Source organism: Bombina bombina, chromosome 2 (assembly GCF_027579735.1).
Source record: "Bombina bombina isolate aBomBom1 chromosome 2, aBomBom1.pri, whole genome shotgun sequence".
Taxonomy (NCBI): domain Eukaryota; kingdom Metazoa; phylum Chordata; class Amphibia; order Anura; family Bombinatoridae; genus Bombina; species Bombina bombina.
In genome coordinates this window covers 1,434,945,938-1,434,964,355 of record NC_069500.1, presented here as the reverse complement: position 1 = coordinate 1,434,964,355, position 18,418 = coordinate 1,434,945,938, and the positions used below count along the sequence as shown (strand labels likewise).

General features: G+C 35.6%; 1 protein-coding gene across 1 annotated transcript in view; it reads left to right on the top strand.

The window, feature by feature from the left end:
• Positions 1-18,418, top strand: part of LOC128647607 (G-protein coupled receptor family C group 6 member A-like) — a 292,969-nt gene that overhangs the window by 140,168 nt on the left and 134,383 nt on the right. Inside the window, exon 3 of the mRNA XM_053700362.1 lies at positions 15,855-16,658. Within this exon, the coding sequence (XP_053556337.1) occupies positions 15,855-16,658 (804 nt within the window). The remainder of the gene's footprint in view (positions 1-15,854; positions 16,659-18,418) is intronic.

Genomic DNA, 18,418 nt, shown 5'->3' with positions numbered 1-18,418 from the left:
GTGGGGGGGTTTACTTTTAGGGGGGCTTTGTACTTTTTTAAGTAAAATAGATGTTTAACTTAGGGCAATGCCCTACAAAAGGCCCTTTTAAGGGCTATTGCTAGTTTATGGAAGCTTAGTTTTTTTGGGGGGTGTTTTTATATTGGGGGGACTTTTTTGTTTATATAGGGCTATTAGATTAGGTGTAATTTTTATTATTTTGGATAATTTTGTTTTTAATTTTTTGTAATCTTAGTGTTTTTATATTTTTCGAAATTTTAACTATTATTTTTTGTAATGTTAGATTTTTTAATTTTTTTGGTAGTATTCGTTTTTAATTCAAATTTGTAAATAGGTTTTCTATTTTTTCATAGTGTCAGCTTTTTTTAATCATGTAATTTCATTTAAATTGGTAGTTTATTTTATTTTATTAGAATAGTTAATAGAATAGGTTAATTTATAGTTTAATCTTAGTTTTTTTTATTTCACAGGTAAGTTTTTATTTTTAGATAGTTATATTGTAAGTTTTTATTTAAAGTTAGAGGGTGTTAGGTTTAGGGGTTAAAAGTTTAATTTAGTGTTTTGCAAAGTGTGGGACGGTGGTTTAGGGGTTAATAGGTTTAGTTTATTAGTTACCATGTGGGGGCTAGTGGTTTAGGGGTTAATAGGTTTTGTTTATTAGTTGCGATGTGGGGGGCTGGCTATTTAAGGGTTAATAGGTTTAGTTTATTAGTTGTGACGTGGGGGGCTGGTGGTTTAGGGGTTAATAGGTTTATTTAATAACCGCAATGTGGGGGGTCGGTGGTTTAGGGGTTAATAGGTTTATTTAGTGTCAGCAATGTCGGGGAACGGTGAATTAGGGGTTAATCATTTTATTTAGTGTCGGCAATGTCGGAGGGCGCTGATTTATTGGTATTTAGACTAGGGGTTTATGATAGGATGTTAGGTTTAAACTTACGTTTCTTACGGCTAGATTACGAGTTTTGCATTATGAAGGGTGCGGTGCTAACTTGCACGTTATTGTCACTGCTCACTTACCTACATTGCTGGTATTATAGTTTTTTCTAAACCTGGCGTTAAAAGGCAAGAAGTGAGCATAGAGCAAAATTGTGCTCCATACCGCACTCCAATATCAGCGCTGCTTAAGTCAGCGGTGATCTGGTTGTACGGGCTCATGCACAATTTCCCCATAGACATCAATGGGGAGAGCCGGCTGAAAAAAGCCTAACACCTGCAACAAAGCAGCGTAAAGCTCCGTAGCTCAGCCCCATTGATTCCTATGGGAAAACTCATTTATGTTTACACCTAAAACCCTAACATGAACCCGAGTCTAAACACCCCTAATCTTACACTTATTAACCCTTAATCAGCTGCCCCTGACATCGCCGACAGCTACATTAAACTTATTAACCCCTAATCTGCCGCTCCGGACATTGCCGCCACCTACATTATATTTATTAACCCCTAATCTCCCTCCCCCAATGTTACCATAACCTACCTACATTTATTAACCCCTAATCTGCCGCCCCCAACCTCGCAAACATTAGTTAAATATTATTAACCCCTAATCTGCCGCCCCCAATGTTGCTGCCACTATATTATATTTATTAACCCCTAAACCTAAGTCTAACCCTAACACCCCTAACTTAAATATAATTAAAATAAATCTAAATAAAACTTAATATTATTAACTTAATAATTTGTATTTAAAACTAAATACTTACCTATAAAATAAACCCTAAGCTAGCTCCAATATAACTAATAGCTACATTGTATCTAGCTTAGGGTTTATTTTTATATTACAAGAAAGTTTGTATTTATTTTAACTAGGTAGAATAGTTACTAAATAGTTATTAACTATTTATTAACTACCTAGCTAAAATAAATACAAATTTACCTGTAAAATAAAACCTAACCTAAGTTACACTAACAACTAACACTACACTACAATTAAATAAATTACCTAAATTAAATACAATTACCTAAATTACAAAATAAAACAAACACTAAATTACACAAAATAAAAACAAATTACAAGATCTTTAAACTAATTACACCTAATCTAATAGCCCTATCAAAATAAAAAAAACCCTAGCCTAAACTAAATTACCAATAGCCCTTAAAAGGGTATTTTGCGGGGCATTGCCCCAAAGAAATCAGCTCTTTTACCTGAAAAAAATACAAACAACCCCCCCCAACAGTAAAACCCACCACCCACACAACCGACCCCCTAATTAAAACCCTAACTAAAGGAAGGAGCATGTCCGGACAGCAGCCATACTTGGTTGCAAAGTTAAAGGGACACTAACCCAAATTTGTTCTTTCGTGATTCAGATAGAGCAAGAAAATTTAAGCAACTTTCTAATTTACTCCTATTATCAAATTTTCTTCATTCTCTTGGTATCTTTATTTGAAATGCAAGAATTTAAGTTTAGATGCCGGCCCATTTTTGGTGAACAACCTGGGTTGTTCTTGCTGATTGGTGGATAAATTCATCCACCAATCAAAAAGTTCTGTACAGAGTTCTGAACCAAACAAAAAGCTTAGATGCCTTCTTTTTCAAATAAAGATAGCAATAGAACAAAGAAAAATTGATAATAGGAGTAAATTAGAAAGTTGCTTAAAATCGCATGCTCTAGGAGGAGTGTCTTGGGTGGAGCACAGGAGTGAGGACGTGAGAACGCTTGCTCCCTACTCCCTGAGAGCTGTTTGGCAGAGCATTAGTGCCTAAACCCCCTGTGTTGTGGGTGGCTCAATTAGCAACTTAATATCAGCTCCAAACACTTCACAGGTGCAAAGCCAACGCACCCAGCTGCAGTGTGCAGCAACTTACAGACTGAGACAATTGTTTTGCTTATTGTTATTAAGAAGATTTGGTTCCTATTCAAAGAAAGAAAGTAAAAACTGGTGAAGGAAAACAATAGCTAAGTTATAAAGAACTGCTTATATCCCGGTTTTAACACAAAGTGGAGAAGTGGAACACTCCTAAACCTGATACTTTTGTGTTACCAGGAATGCTATATTAAGCCCCCTCCCACCGGTGCTGCGTGAGGGGGAGCAGAGGATTCTTAGCCCTGCAAATACCGAATTTTATTTCTTCTTTCTCCTGTGAGGAATAGCAAAAAGGCATTCAAAAAGAATTCTGCAAAGGTACGCTAAACGGTCAGAAAAGATAATCACCTGGTGTCGATGTCCAGCGGCTGGTATATCCACTGGTGTGATTGCCCCATTTGCTGAGACGAGTAGCGTGGAAGTGTATCTATGCCCGGAACCGGCACTTACCTGGAGGCGGAATGATTCTCCTACAGCTTGGTGTAAGTGAGGCCAGACGGTACTGACACGTTTGGTGCGCCTAGAGCAGTAGGAGGGGAAAAGCTATGAAGAACAGACGCCTTCTTTGTTGTGCAGTGGTTTGCGTCTCTAAACAAGCCCGGGTGCTTCTTTCACTCTCTCAGGGTCCCCCCCCCCACCGATGTTGCGCGGGGGAGACTAGCTCGTCACTCAGAGAGTGAATACTTTGAGCGTTGCTGCCCTCGGACTAGGAGATCCCACAAAATCGGGTCAGGTACTTTTTTTCTATCGCTTTCTTGCTTGCTAGTTTTGTTGTTCGCTCTGTCTTTTCATCCTGTTTCTATTTCTGGAGCTTGGTGTTCTTCACATAGCAGCGAGCCACATCCTATGAATGAAACTATAGAACTACCTTGGGCCTAGTTTTGTGGCAGGAGCACATAAACTGTTTATTGCAGGAAAAAAAAACGAAAAAAGAAAAGAAAAAAAATGGCAGGAGAAATGTATTGAAACAGGATAACTGCTAATTGAATTGGACTAAAGTTGAAATATAAGATCCAGTGTGGTAAAAAAGAAACAACGTTTTTTAGGATTGATATTTATCTCTTTAAGTTTAATAGCTGCTAAGTACAAAAAGAGAAACTGTATCTTTGTGTATCTTAGGATATAGTCTTAAAACATCAGACTTTTTTCCTTTCCTATTTTTGAGGTACAGAAATTGATACATAATATATAAAAGTGATCTATCTCTATCTGATCATATTTGATTAAATTGACTAAAATAACTGAAATATTTGTAGTAGACCTTAGGGTCCCTCTATTTAAATTACTGAATTGAACGTGTAGCGGGCCTTTATATGGGTATAGACATCACAATAGATAGAGAAGTAGAACTGCGGCTGTATATAATGATACAGCTTAATGAAACTCTATACAAGTTTCATAAATATAATACTAAAGGCAATAGCACTGCATAAATACTCAGTGTAATTAAACTAAAAGTGTATCGCATTATTGATTATATCTTACCCAAAAAGTAAAACAGGCTCAAGATTGACACATATTTATCTTTTTTAAATTTACCAGCTGCTGAGTACAAAAGAGAAATTGTATTTCTGTGTGTTTGAAGATTTAATGTTAAAACATTAGATTTTTTTTTTCTCTTATCTTCTGTGTTACAAATGTATGGAAATTGATACATAATATTCAAGGGTGACTAAACCTTGCTCTGGCCATATTTGAACAAACTGAGTTAAATAACTGAAATATCTACAGCAGAGCCTAGGCCTCTCTTGATCTAAATCCCTGAATTTAAGCACCTGAACTGCCTTTCACATAAGCGCAGAAACTATATTAAATAGAGTGATAGAACTATAGCTGCACATGTTGAGGTAGTTTAATAAAACTCTATATAAGGTTAACAAATATAATAGCAAAGGGAAGTCTATGGCATATATGCTTTATTGACTACACCCCACTTAAAAAGAAAAATATATTAAAAAATGTTTGAAACTTAACCCTAGGTTGATATATAACTTCACTTTTGTCTTTTCTACCGCTTAAGTTCAAACATACTATCTTTGCAAGTTTACTTCTGTATTGGTATGTATTCCACCTGAGTTTAAGTGTCCAATATATAGTGAAATCTAAGAGGGCATCAATTTATTGAAATCCCATTAGGAGTTGTTAAATAGTTTACACTGCTTATAAAGCTTGGGTTCATTAGAAAGGGAGCAGCTAATAGTATAAAAATGTGATTGCTCGAGGCAATTGAAGTATTTTTGTATTAACTAAAGGAAAACTATTAACAGTGTTTTCTATGAGATTTTCATAAACATTTTGAAATTATTTTAAACTTGGTACAAGGTAAACTAACATAATTCTGTGTAAGTTTAACTAAATCTCTGCTGGATCCTAGAAATAATATAAATAAAGGTAACTCTACTATCTATTATATTTAAATAAGATTAAATAACATAATCTAATTAGAAATAATTCCTCCCAATAGAAAATCTGCATGACTGAGATGTTCTGAATACACGGGCGCCTTGCCCTTTCTTTCCCTTTTTTTTTTTTTTTTTTTTTTTCTTCACTGCAACACTTCCTATATAAATCACTATAACACCTTATCAATTTTTACCTAATTCACCGGATATTTCCTTCCCAGCACTTCACTTTTTTTTTTCTCTCTCCTTTCTTTCTTGCCCATCGTTTCCCCACTCACCCAGGGAGATTGGAAAATTATTTTCCTCTCCCCTTATCCAAACATCACTTAATCCACGACACAGTCACATAAATATTTTTCTTTTTTTTCACAATCTATGGACAAATACATCACTGCACAAATTAGAACTTCTCCCTCAGCTATGGCAACAAAACAAAGAGAGAGGAAAAATAAGAACGTTCAAGATATTGCAGCAGAATCCCGCCCAATTAGTCCATCAAATGTAAATGAACAATTTGATATACAAACACTAGTTACTAAAATTTCAGAAGCCCTCTCTCCTAAATTTAAGCAATTGAGAGATGAAATTAAACATGACATCAATTCTCTATCTATAGAACTACAGCAGTTTTCTAAAAGAATCTCTGAGGCAGAACAGAGAATCTCTGACTTAGAGAATACTACTCTGAACCAAAATTCTAGTTTAGAAGAAATAAATGCCAAAGTACTGAAAATGCAACTAAAAATAAAAGATTTAGAAAACCGAGCAAGAAGAAATAATATCAGAATTATTGGTGTTCCCGAAAATAAACAGTATGGACTTAAATAAATTAATTACAGAAACTATTCCACAACTTCTCCAGTTGCCCCAAACATATCCTTGCATAATAGTTGAAAGGGCTCATAGATTAGGATGGTATAACCCGGAGAGAGGCAAAGAGCGACCCAGACCTATAATAGCTAAACTTCTTAATTACCAAGATAAACTTACTTTACTTCAACATTTTAGGCAAAAACAACCCACCATACTGGATAATACTAAAATTATGCTTTTCCAGGACTTTTCAGCAGAAACCTCAGCCAAAAGGCGAGAATTAGCACCTATTTGTACACGCTTGATAAACCAAGGGTATCAAGCTACCCTAATATATCTATCTAAACTTAAAATAACAATAGCTAATGAAGTGCAATTTTTTGAAACAGCCAAGGAAGCTGAGAAATATATAAAACAAACTATTCCTCAAGCACAAGGTAAAAGCTGAAATAGTAATCAAATGTATAAAATTAAATAGGAACCTCTTTATTATGAATTTTCTAATGAACACTCAGTCTGTAAATAGGGATGAAGTTTTGGTTAGGACCATTTTGATTATTAGCCTGTCTTGAAGGGAATCAGGCCCTGGGGAGCACAATCTAGGGGGGAGGATTATTGAGGGGACTGGGAGATTGGCAGACGGAAGGGGGGTTGGAGGGGAAAGGGCTGGAACGGCCTTCCCCCCCCCCTTTTTTTTTTCCCTTCCCATTTGGTTTTGTTTATATTATAGGATGTCACAATTATTTTAATGAAAAATGGCAGTAAAGACCTGTAAAATGGTCTCTTGGAATATTGGTGGCCTATCTTCCCCAATAAAAAGGAATACAATTGTTTCTCATCTTAAAAAGCTGAAGGTAGATATTGCTCTTCTCCAAGAAACCCATATAAAATTAGAAGAAGTTCATAAATTAAAAAAATCTTGGGTGAAAGAAGTCATAGCTACTCCAGCATTAGGAAGGAAGCGGGGGGTAGCAATCCTAATAGGTAAAAAAATAAAAACAACAAGCACGCTTATTGAATCAGACCCAGAGGGGAGATTTTTAATTGTAAAAATAAAATATGGTAATGCTGTGTATACACTTTGTAATGTTTATGCTCCAAACATTATAGACTATGCCTTCTGGGATATTTTACAAAATAAGATCCTGTCCAAAATGGAAGGGATGTTAATAATTGGAGGATATTTTAATATGTCACCTTATTATGTCTTAGATAAACTTAGACACAACCTTAAAATACTGAGAACAAAAAAAGATAATTTAGAAGCCAACATTTTTAACAAATTATTTAATAACTTAAGAGTAAAAGATATATGGAGATCCCAGAATCCAGAGAGTAGAAATTATACTTGTCTATCTAAAGCACACAAATCTCTTACGAGAATTGATTTATTCTTAGTAGATGAGAAACTATTAAACTCACAGATTAAGGCCAGAATCCTGCCGATCACAATCTCGGACCATGCTCCAATAACATTTGAAATATATACACAAGATGCTAGAATCAGATATAATCGTTTTCATTTTCCCCAATATCTTGCTACAGACCCAGAATTCAAAACAATAGTAAACTTAAAATTCAAAGAATATGCTTATTTAAATAGGGAATACAAAGATCGCCCATTGATATTCTGGGAAACCGCAAAGGCAGTTATGAGGGGAGAGATACTGGCCTATAATATTAATAGAACTAAGAACTATAAAAAAAAAGAAGAAAATATTATGAAATCTTTATCAAATGCCTATAATAACTATATAATTAACAAAACAGCTCTAACCTGGAACGTATATGCACAAGCAAAAAAAGATAGAGATTATTTTCTGTTACATAAAGCCACTCAACAAGAATTAAGACTTCAATCACAATTATATAAGTATGGGAATAAGGCAGGAAAATTACTTTCCAGATTAGTGAAACAAGACAGAGGAAATTCCCCTATCGAACACATCTAGAAAGATGATAAATTAGTCTCAGAGCCAGAAGAGATCTTAAATATAATGGCAAAATATAACCAAGATCTCTACTCTCCAAATTCATCAAATAATCTTGAAAGAGAGGATTTCTGGAAGAAAATCTCATATTTAAGAATTTCAGAAGAAATAAATGAAGTAATAAACCTTCCCATTACAGAGCTAGAAGTGAAATAGGGTATAGAGGATTTGCCTATTAATAAAGCATCAGGTCCTGATGCCTTGCCTAGTGAATTCTACAAATTACTGTCGCCGGCTATAGTTCCATATTTAACAAAATTATTTAATGATATGTACAGAGAGGGTAGCTTACCACCAGCCAGTTTTTCTGCTTCCTACACAACTCTTATTTTAAAACCAGGTAAAGATAAATCGCAAAAAGAGTTGTATAGACCTATTGCTCTACTAAATGTAGATTACAAACTTTTGACATCTATACATGCACAGAGATTACAAGCCCCTCTCGCACATATAATACATAAAAGCCAAGCAGGATTCTTGACAAATAGAAACTCTTCAGCTAAAATTCGCGAGCTATTTCTTACCATTGACTATGTTAAGAAAGAACCAACTATAGAACAAGGCGGTGGCCAGGATGATTCAGACAAAGCAATAATTTCATTTGATGCCGAAAAGGCATTCGACTCGATTCATCATGACCATATATTATATACACTATCTCAATTCGGGTTTAAAGGTCAATTTCCTAAATTAATTGATAATCTCTATAAAAAAGCACATACTAAGCTACTAGTTAACACAAGGCAATCAACAGACATACATCTTGAGAAAGGTACAAGACAAGGCTGTCCTCTATCCCCATTGCTGTTCAATATTGCAATTGAACCCCTAGCAATATTAATCAGGCAGGATATTGAAGGAATAAAAATAAGGAAGAAAGAATTGAAAATATCATTATACGCGGATGATATCTTAATCTATATGAGTAATGTTCAGAAAAATATCCCTAAATTATTATCTATCATTTCTCAGTTTAGTTCATTTTCGGGATATAGGATAAACACCAATAAGTCTGAACTTTATTGGTTAATATACCCAAAACAACCCATAGAAAATATACCACTTAAGATTGCAATTGATTCATTTAAATACCTAGGTATTATAATTTATTCAAATTCAGAACAGTGGTACTCTCTTAATATCTCTCCAATTCTGGAAGCCACTAGAAATACACTGAAGATGTGGCAGAACCTCCCTATTTCACTTTCAGGCCGAATCGCTTTATATAAAATGATACTATTGCCAAAAATTCTGTATATTTGTCAAAATATACTGATCCTATTAAAGCAAAAAGATATAAGACTCTTAAACATAACACTTAGAAAATTTATATGGCAAGGCAAGAAACCTAGAATTTCTCTTGAAAAATTATCTCTTCCTGTGAAATATGGAGGTTGTGCTTTACCAGATTTACATTTATATAATCTTGCCTTTTTGGCTCGTATAGTAACAGACTGGATCAATTATAAAGACTACGTAACAGATACTGAACTAGAGAGGAATATTAGCTTTCCTTATCTTCCTATAGCGCTAATACATAATAAAATTACTGATATACCAAAAGAAATTAAGAAATTTCATTCCTTTATTGTTCCAATAAAAGCATGGCTAAAAATCTGTAATCTGTTAAAAATTAATGAAAATATCTCAAATTACTTACCCTTAATCGGAAACCCGTAGTTTGAATTAGGATTACAAATATCTCCTCTCCAAAGATGGCAGAAAAAAGGTCTCAAAAGAGTGGCACAATTAATAGATACAACAAGGAATTGCATTAAATCATTTAATGACCTTAGAAATGAGTTTAATATCCCACAAAAAGATTTCTTTATTTATCTCCAGCTAAGACACTATACTTGGAAGATAGCAAGTATATCAGGTTGGAATTGGTCGCTAGGAGCATTAGAGGAATGGTTATTGTTGGCCAAAAATTGCCAGATGTCTATTTCTCCCTGTTATCAATTACTGAATGCAAGTAAAAGCCCAATTAATATAACAAAAATTGAATCAAAATGGGAATCAATTATAGAGCCAATATGCTTAGACGAGGGATATTCCCAAACATCTATAGCACTGGTTGGACGGACAACACTTTCCTCCACATGGAGGGAATCACACTTGAAACTATTGTATATGACACATATTACTCCAGAAAAGGGTTACAGATACGGAAATACCCAATTTAATAAGTGCTCCAAATGCTCACTTGATGCAGCTAATCTTAAGCATATGTTATGGGAATGTCCTAAGGTCAGAGCAATGTGGAGGAGGGTGGAATTTTGGCTTAGTAGAAAAATAGGTATTACCCATGTCATGCTTTCATATATAAAAATAATATTCCTTACAACAGAAGAAGGACTTCTTTTACATAAAGAATTTATTGTTAACATTACGATACTGGCAGTAAGATACTTATTGTTTAAGAAATGGAAGGACAATACAACTCCCAGTATTCCAGAGATCAGAAATTGTATAAAAAAGCAATGTATACTAGAACAGCACGACTCAAAGTTATTTGAATCACAGGATATCAATAATTTTTTTCAAAAATGGTCAGCGTTTATAAAGATCTTCCCAAAAGAAGAAATAGATCATCTAATCTATCCATTTAGGAATTCAGATTTGGTTCTCTTGGGAATTTGGTAAGGCATTGAAATTGTGAAATAGGAAGGGAAGGGAACTTCTAGGCCTTCCCTTCACTTCCAAAGACAAATTTATTTATTTTTTTCCCCCAGCCCCTTTCTCCCACATCCTCCGTCTGCCCCCTCTCATACCTCCCCCTTCTCCTCTTGGGTCTGTTCCTTCTTTTTCCCCTTGGTCTATATTAATCATATCTAGTTCATCGAACACCCCAAGGATAATAGGTTAAATGTAGATCCCTACACACTAATAGGCTCAGCAATACAATATGGAAATACTCTAGAGCACCAACAATGAGATAGGACAAAATAGCCGAAATAGATGACTCATCAGGGTTAAAAGGTTAACCATGTAAATATGATGTTGGAAAATAGCTAGAAGATATGAGAGTCCTTCCTTTTATATCTGACCTTGTCTGTAGATGTAAGGACCCGCTTTAATCTTTTTTTTATTGCAAAATTGGTTGTGTACGGCTATAGAATGTCTCCCCTAAGCTGTACAAGTGGTAATGGAGTATTTCTTAGGTTCATTTATGTTGTATCATAAGTTACATGTACTTATAGAATGTTTTAAGTTGTAAGGGGATCCCTTAAGTCTATGTACTATATATTTAGCCATGCATATATGTAGAATGTTTTAAAGCAACACTAAACCTGAAAAAGCGAGGTATTTACCATGCAAGGTTAAAAAATTTTGTGATGTAATGGCTATGATTATATCTCTCAAAATATATCAGTTGTGATTTTGCTTTTTGTTTATCTTTTACCTATGTTGGTATACTTCTTATAATGTGACATGTATGTTGTAGCATGTTTCTAACCTCAATAAAAAACATATTTAAAAAAAAAAAATTGCATGCTCTATCTGAATCACGAAAGAAAAAAATTGGGTTCAGTATCCCTTTAAACAGCTCCTTAGCTTAGGTGGATAAAACACAAATTATTTATACCCTAATTGCAAATTTAGGACTTTACTACATTGCAGCAATCCTATGAAGCATGACTGAATCCAGCTATGTCAATTTTTTGTGCTGATTATAAGCTCTGAGGCGCTGATCAGACATATTCCTAGGCGAGGTAGTGGCCTCATACCATCATCCTACCCCCCCCAGCCTGCTGGGTAAAGAAGGTTCATCATCTTACTGCTATTCCTAGTTGGCGGGAAATACTTAAATATGGACCGGATATTGCATATGAGAATCCAGACCCTTCTGGCAGCCCTGGCTACGCAAGTAGATGACTCCTTTGCCCATCTCACATACCTAGTAAAGGCCAGACCTACAAAGAAAGGGGACGCAGAACTCAAAATGGAGGACGAGAGGGAACTTGACTCACATGGCAGCTACCCGCAACCTATTTCCAACATAATAGAGAATGTCCAAAGCAGGGCACTAATGCGAGAGGATCTACATATGCAGATGCAGGAAAAGAATCCATGCTCTCGGAGACATGAAACTACTGATGTCACATATCCTTTCATTGCTAACAGACGGTGAGGAGCCCCAGAGGTGAAGCAAGAACTAACTTGGGTGGATGCGACCAGCCACCCGACACGAAAGGGAGCACAACATGCAATCCGGTAACAACTGGTGACCCTAAGCTCTTTGTGGTGTACTCGTCAGCATGGATAGATGCGACTCAAGGTTCTTTCACCTACCCATGCCTGGTAGACCAGAAACTGCTAGGAAAATGTCCCCGATGGCATTCTTTTACCTATTTCTCTAACCATGGTACCTGCTATGTAAGTTACTACCACATGTACACTCGTACTGGGATTGGGTAGTGTTAATCTGAACTACATCCTAAACCCTACTCAAATGGATGATATCGCTATGTCACCTATTCATGTATTTTATAATGATGACGTTAAGGTCTGATATACATATACAGAGATTCCTTGTTGCTACCAGTCTGGGTGACGACAGCTCCCACTTATATGCAAATAATTAATATGTTGCCGTATTGTATTTAATAGATAATTGGAGTTGCACTTTTCTTAAACTTTAGGCCCCATTAGAGATCTATCCCATAAGATCATCAAGCTGATACCCATAACTATATAAACCCATCCTGACATCATGTATGTCCCTGTCTATCCATCTTACAATGTGGGTATAATTATATGAAGGATCCAATTGGGAAACCGGACAATTAACCCTAAGCCAGAGGTTCTCAGAGTCTCCCACACCATAAGGCATAAATACTAAGGGACCATTGGATATATTCATGTATGATATATTGGTTTAGTTTCCGCCAACTAGATTAATTAAGCTACTTTACTACAGTATTATAATGTTCATTCACCCAACATGGTTTCCAACATGAATTCCTCAGCGGTATTTACCCACTATCTGACATCTATATATATATATATATAAGGTTATAAAAATGTGCTAACTCTCATGAGCAATAGTTCGCTATAGCTTATAAAGGGCAATCATAGTGTATCACTCTAATAGGCAGCAATTCATGATATAGAGGTACTGGTATTAAGCCATCATATAATTAAAAAAAAGGTATCAAATAATTATTTGTGCACTTTGAGTTTTGCATTGTTGTTAGAGTCAACATGGTTTGCTATATTACACAAAAATCTTATGTTGTCTTCAGTTTTATCAAACAGGTAATCTCTTAGCAGAAAATATGTCTAGTTCTGATATGTTTAGTATTTGACATGGTTATACTGAGCATCTTTTGTTTGCACTGCATGTGTATGTTGACGCAAAGTGTATGTCATTATTCAAAATACCTAAATAAAAACTTTGATTTAAAAAAAAAAAACCTAACTAAAAAAACTAAGCTCCCAATTGCCCTGAAAAGGGCATTTGGATGGGCATTGCCCTTAAAAGGGCATTTAGCTCTATTGAAGCCCAAAGCCCTAACCTAAAAATAAAACCCACCCAATAAATCCTTAAAAAAACCTAACACTAACCCCCTGAAGATCCACTTACAGTTTTGAAGATCCGACATCCATCCTCAATGAAGCTGGAAGAAGTCCTCATCGAAGCGGCAAGAAGTCCTCAATGAAGCCGGGAGAAATCTTCATCCAAGCCAGGAGAAGTGGTGCTCCAGATGGACAGAAGTCTTCATCCAGATGGCATCTTCTATCTTCATCCATCCGGTGCGGAGCGGGTCCATCTTTAAGACATCCGGCGCGGAGCAACCTCTTCGAACAAAGTCTTCTCCCCGAATGAAGGTTCCTTTAAATGATGATGTCATCCAAGATGGCATCTCTTAGATTTCAGCCAATCAGAATTATGGTTGAAAAAACTCTGTTGGCTGATGCAATCAGCCAATAGGATTGAACTTGAACTTCAATCCTATTGGCTGATCCATCTTGGATGACATCATTTAAAGGAACCTTAATTCGGGAAGAAGACTTCGTTTGAAGAGGATGCTCCGCGCCGGATGTCTTGAAGATAGACCCACTCTGCGCCGGATGGATGAAGATAGAAGATGCCGTCTGGATGAAGACTTCTGCCCGTCTGGAGCACCACTTCTCCCGGCTTGGATGAAGACTTCTCCCGGCTTCGCTGAGAACTTTTTGCCGCTTTGATGAGGACTTCTCCCGGCTTCATTGAGGATGGATGTCGGATCTTCAAAACTGTAAGTGGATCTTCAGGTGGTTAGTGTTAGGTTTTTTTTAAGGGTTTATTGGGTGGGTTTTATTTTTAGGTTAGGGCTTTGGGCTGCAATAGAGCTAAACGCCCTATTAAGGGCAATGCCCATCCTAATGCCCTTTTCAGGGCAATGGGGAGCTTATGTTTTTTTAGTTAGGGTTTTATTTGGGGGGTTGGTTGTGTGGGTGGTGGGTTTTACTGTTGGGGTGGTTGTTTGTATTTTTTTCAGGTGAAAGAGCTGATTTCTTTGGGGCAATGCCCTGCAAAAGGCCCTTTTAAGGGCTATTGGTAGTTTAGTTTAGGCTAGGGTTTTTTTATTTTTGGGGGCTTTTTTATTTTGATATGGCTATTAGATTAGGTGTAATTAGTTTAAATATCTTGTAATTTGTTTTTTTATTTTATGTAATTTAGTGGGTTTTTTTTTTACAAATTAGGTAATTGTATTTAATTTAGGTAATTTATTTAATTGTAGTGTAGTGTTAGGTGTTAGTGTAACTTAGGTTAGGTTTTATTTTACAGGTAAATTTGTATTTATTTTAGCTAGGTAGTAAATAGTTAATAACTATTTAGTAACTATTCTACCTAGTTAAAATAAATACAAACTTGCCTGTAAAATAAAAATAAACCCTAAGCTAGATATAATGTAACTATTAGTTATATTGTAGCTAGCTTAGGGTTTATTTTATAGGTAAGTATTTAGTTTTAAATAGGAATTATTTAGTTATTAATTGTAGGTTTTATTTAGATTTATTTTAATTATATTAAGTTAGGGGGTGTTAGGGTTAGACTTAGGTTTAGGGGTTAATAAATATAATATAGTGGCGGCGATGTTGGGGGCGGCAGATTAGGGGTTAATAAATATAGGTAGGTGGTGGCGATGTTAGGGACAGCAGATTAGGGGTTAATAATATTTAACTAGTGTTTGCGAGGCGGGAGTGCGGCGCTTTAGGGGTTAATATGTTTATTATAGTGGCGGCGATGTCCGGAGCGGCAGATTAGGGGTTAACAATTTTATTTTAGTGTTTGCGATACGGGATGACCTCGGTTTATTGGTTAATCGGTAGTTTATAGGTGTTAGTGTACTTTTTAGCACTTTAGTTATGATTTTTTGCTACGGCTCTGTAGTGTAAAACTCATAACTACTGACATTAGAATGAGTTACGAATCTTGCGATATAGGCTGTACCACTCACTTTTTGGCCTAAAAAAAAAGCTTGTAATACCGGCGCAATGGAAGTCCCATTGAAAAAAAGACTATACGCAAATTGCGTAAGTTGATTTGCGGTAAGGCAAAAAAAGTGTGTGGGACAGCTGTACCTACAAGACTCATAATAGCAGAGGTAGAAAAAAAGCAGCGTTTTTGAGCCTTAACGCTGCTTTTTTACTCATAGTGCAAGACTCATAATGCACCATAACACACAGCACAAGGAGGTTTTTCAGTAATTTGTAATGGCAATGCAATGAAAAGTGCGATACTGCTTTAATTTTTTTGCATTCTTTACGTAGCCCGTATAGCACACAACTTGTAATCTAGATGTTTATTTTTTTTATTAATCTTAATTATTGTTAATTCCTGTAGATCAGTTATGGAGCTACAAACCTGGTTCTAAGCAACAGTGATATTTATCCATCACTTTTTCGGACACATCAAGACGACATAACTCATTATTCTGCTATTGCTAAGCTCCTGGAGTATTTTGGATGGACCTGGATTGGGGTAATTGCCTCTGAGCTGGATAGTGGTGAGAAAGAGACTGAGGAACTGATTAAACAAACCAGTAGAAGAGGTATCTGTATTGAGTACATATTTAAGGTAAATGACCAAACCTATGACTTTAATGACAAAAATATCAAAACTTTTATTGAGATAATTCAACATTCAATGTCTTCAGTAATTGTTTATTGTGGAACACTCTCAGGATCCTTTATTAGTTTTTTGTTGCGTGTTTCTAAACATCTCTTTAATAAGACTTTAATTTTATTACCATCTTCATCTATAACACAGGAACTCCTACTAGCGTACAAAAGAACATTTAATAACAGTTTACTCTTAGAAGTAATTAGACTGAGTATTCCAGAGATGGAAGATATAATTAAAGATGTCAGTCCATCAAATTATCCTAATGACTTGCTGGTTTTAGATCTATGGGTATTAACTTTCAAATGTTCTTCAACTAAATCAAATAATGAATTTTATCAGTTAGTTTACAACCAACCTCTAAGAAACTGTACCGGCAATGAACACATTCCTCTACTGTATAAAGACACATCATACCTTGTGTATAATGCAGTGTACTCTTTGGCTCACGCTCTACACAAAATGCATCGAGATAGCACAGAATATTTTCCTGGAAAGAATGTATCTGGATACAGTAGGAAACAGGTATTGTATACAGTGAAATAAGGATACTTTAATATTCTATAGTAGTGTTAATTAAAATATATTCTGGCTTTATTCAAATGCTTAAATTGCTACACTGTGCACAAAAGGATATAAAAAAGCTCCAGTAAAGACGATGGAAGGAATAGCTTAATATTATTTCCAACCTTGAGATGAATCCTATCACTAAATGTATATTACGTACCATCTTCTGAGCTGTAACCCAGGCATTGGTATAATTGTGTGTACAGGTGGCATCAAGGTGTGATGCTTCTCCAAACACTCCAGGCAATATTAGATAAGATTAATTTATTCAAATAAATATAAAACTATAAAATCAGCAGGGAAAAGTTTCTTATACATTTCAAGCAGAATGTGTTGTTATACCATATACCAGTGACACGTTCCAACCTTCTCTCTTCACGTGTGCTTATTCCTCTCGATATCCCATGTACATTTACCTGGTTGGAACTCTAAAATTGATACTAATAATTCCTACAGCTGTCCCAACATTTGTTAGTTATTTGCAAAACCATGGGCCTCTATTTATCAAGCTGTCAACCGCAAATAAGCTGGAATTCTGCAGCCTATTTGTGGCGAGCCTGATTCGCCGTAGTTATCAAACCATACAGACCGGCAAAAGTAGAATATAGTGACATAACATAGGATCCGCCAGACTCAGTCTGACACAGATCGATGGTTACGTTACTACAGATGTTCCAAACGCAAGTGCGGCACAATCTGACTACTTTTTCTAGTTATCAAAAAACTACTATTCCGGCCCAGCATACCTGGTTTTCAATCCGCTGCCCTGGAGGCGGCAGATGCCATTGGAATCAATAGGAGTCTGACAGCAGCGAAAGCTTATGTTCGCTGCTGCCCGATATCCCATTGATTCCTATGGGAACGTCTACACCTAACACCCTAACATGTACCCCGAGTCTAAACACCCCTAATCTGCCCCCCCTACACCGCCGCCACCTACATTATAGTTATTAACCCCTAAACCGCCGCTCCCAGAGCCGGCTGCAGCTAAATAAAGTGTTTAACCCCTAAACCGCCGCTCCCAGACCACGCCGCCATCTACATTATATTTATTAACCCCTAATCTGACCCCCCTACACTGCTGCCACCTACATTAAATTTATTAACCCCTAATCTAACTCCCCTACACGGCCGCCACCTACATTAAATGTTTTAACCCCTAATCTGACCCCCCTACACCGCCGCCACCTACATTAAATTTATTAACCCCTAAACCTAAGTCTAACCCTAACACCCCCTAACTTAAATATAATTTAAATTAATCTAAATAAATATTCCTATCATTAAATAAATTATTCCTATTAAAACTAAATACTTACCTATAAAATAAACCCTAAGATAGCTACAATATAAATAATAGTTACATTGTAGCTATCTTAGGGTTTATATTTATTTTAAAGGCAACTTTGTATTTACTTTAACTAGGTAGAATAGTTATTAAATAGTTATTAACTATTTAATAGCTACCTAGCTAAAATAAGTACAAATATACCTTTAAAATAAACCCTAACCTAAGTTACAATTACACCTAACATTACACTATCATTAAATAAATTAAATAAATTAACTACAATTAAATTAAATAAAGTACGGAAAAAACCCCCCACTAAATTACAGAAAATAATAAAATAATTAAAAAAAAATTAAACTAATTACACCTAATCTAATCCCCCTAATAAAATAAAAAAGCCCCAAAATTATAAAAATCCCTACCCTAT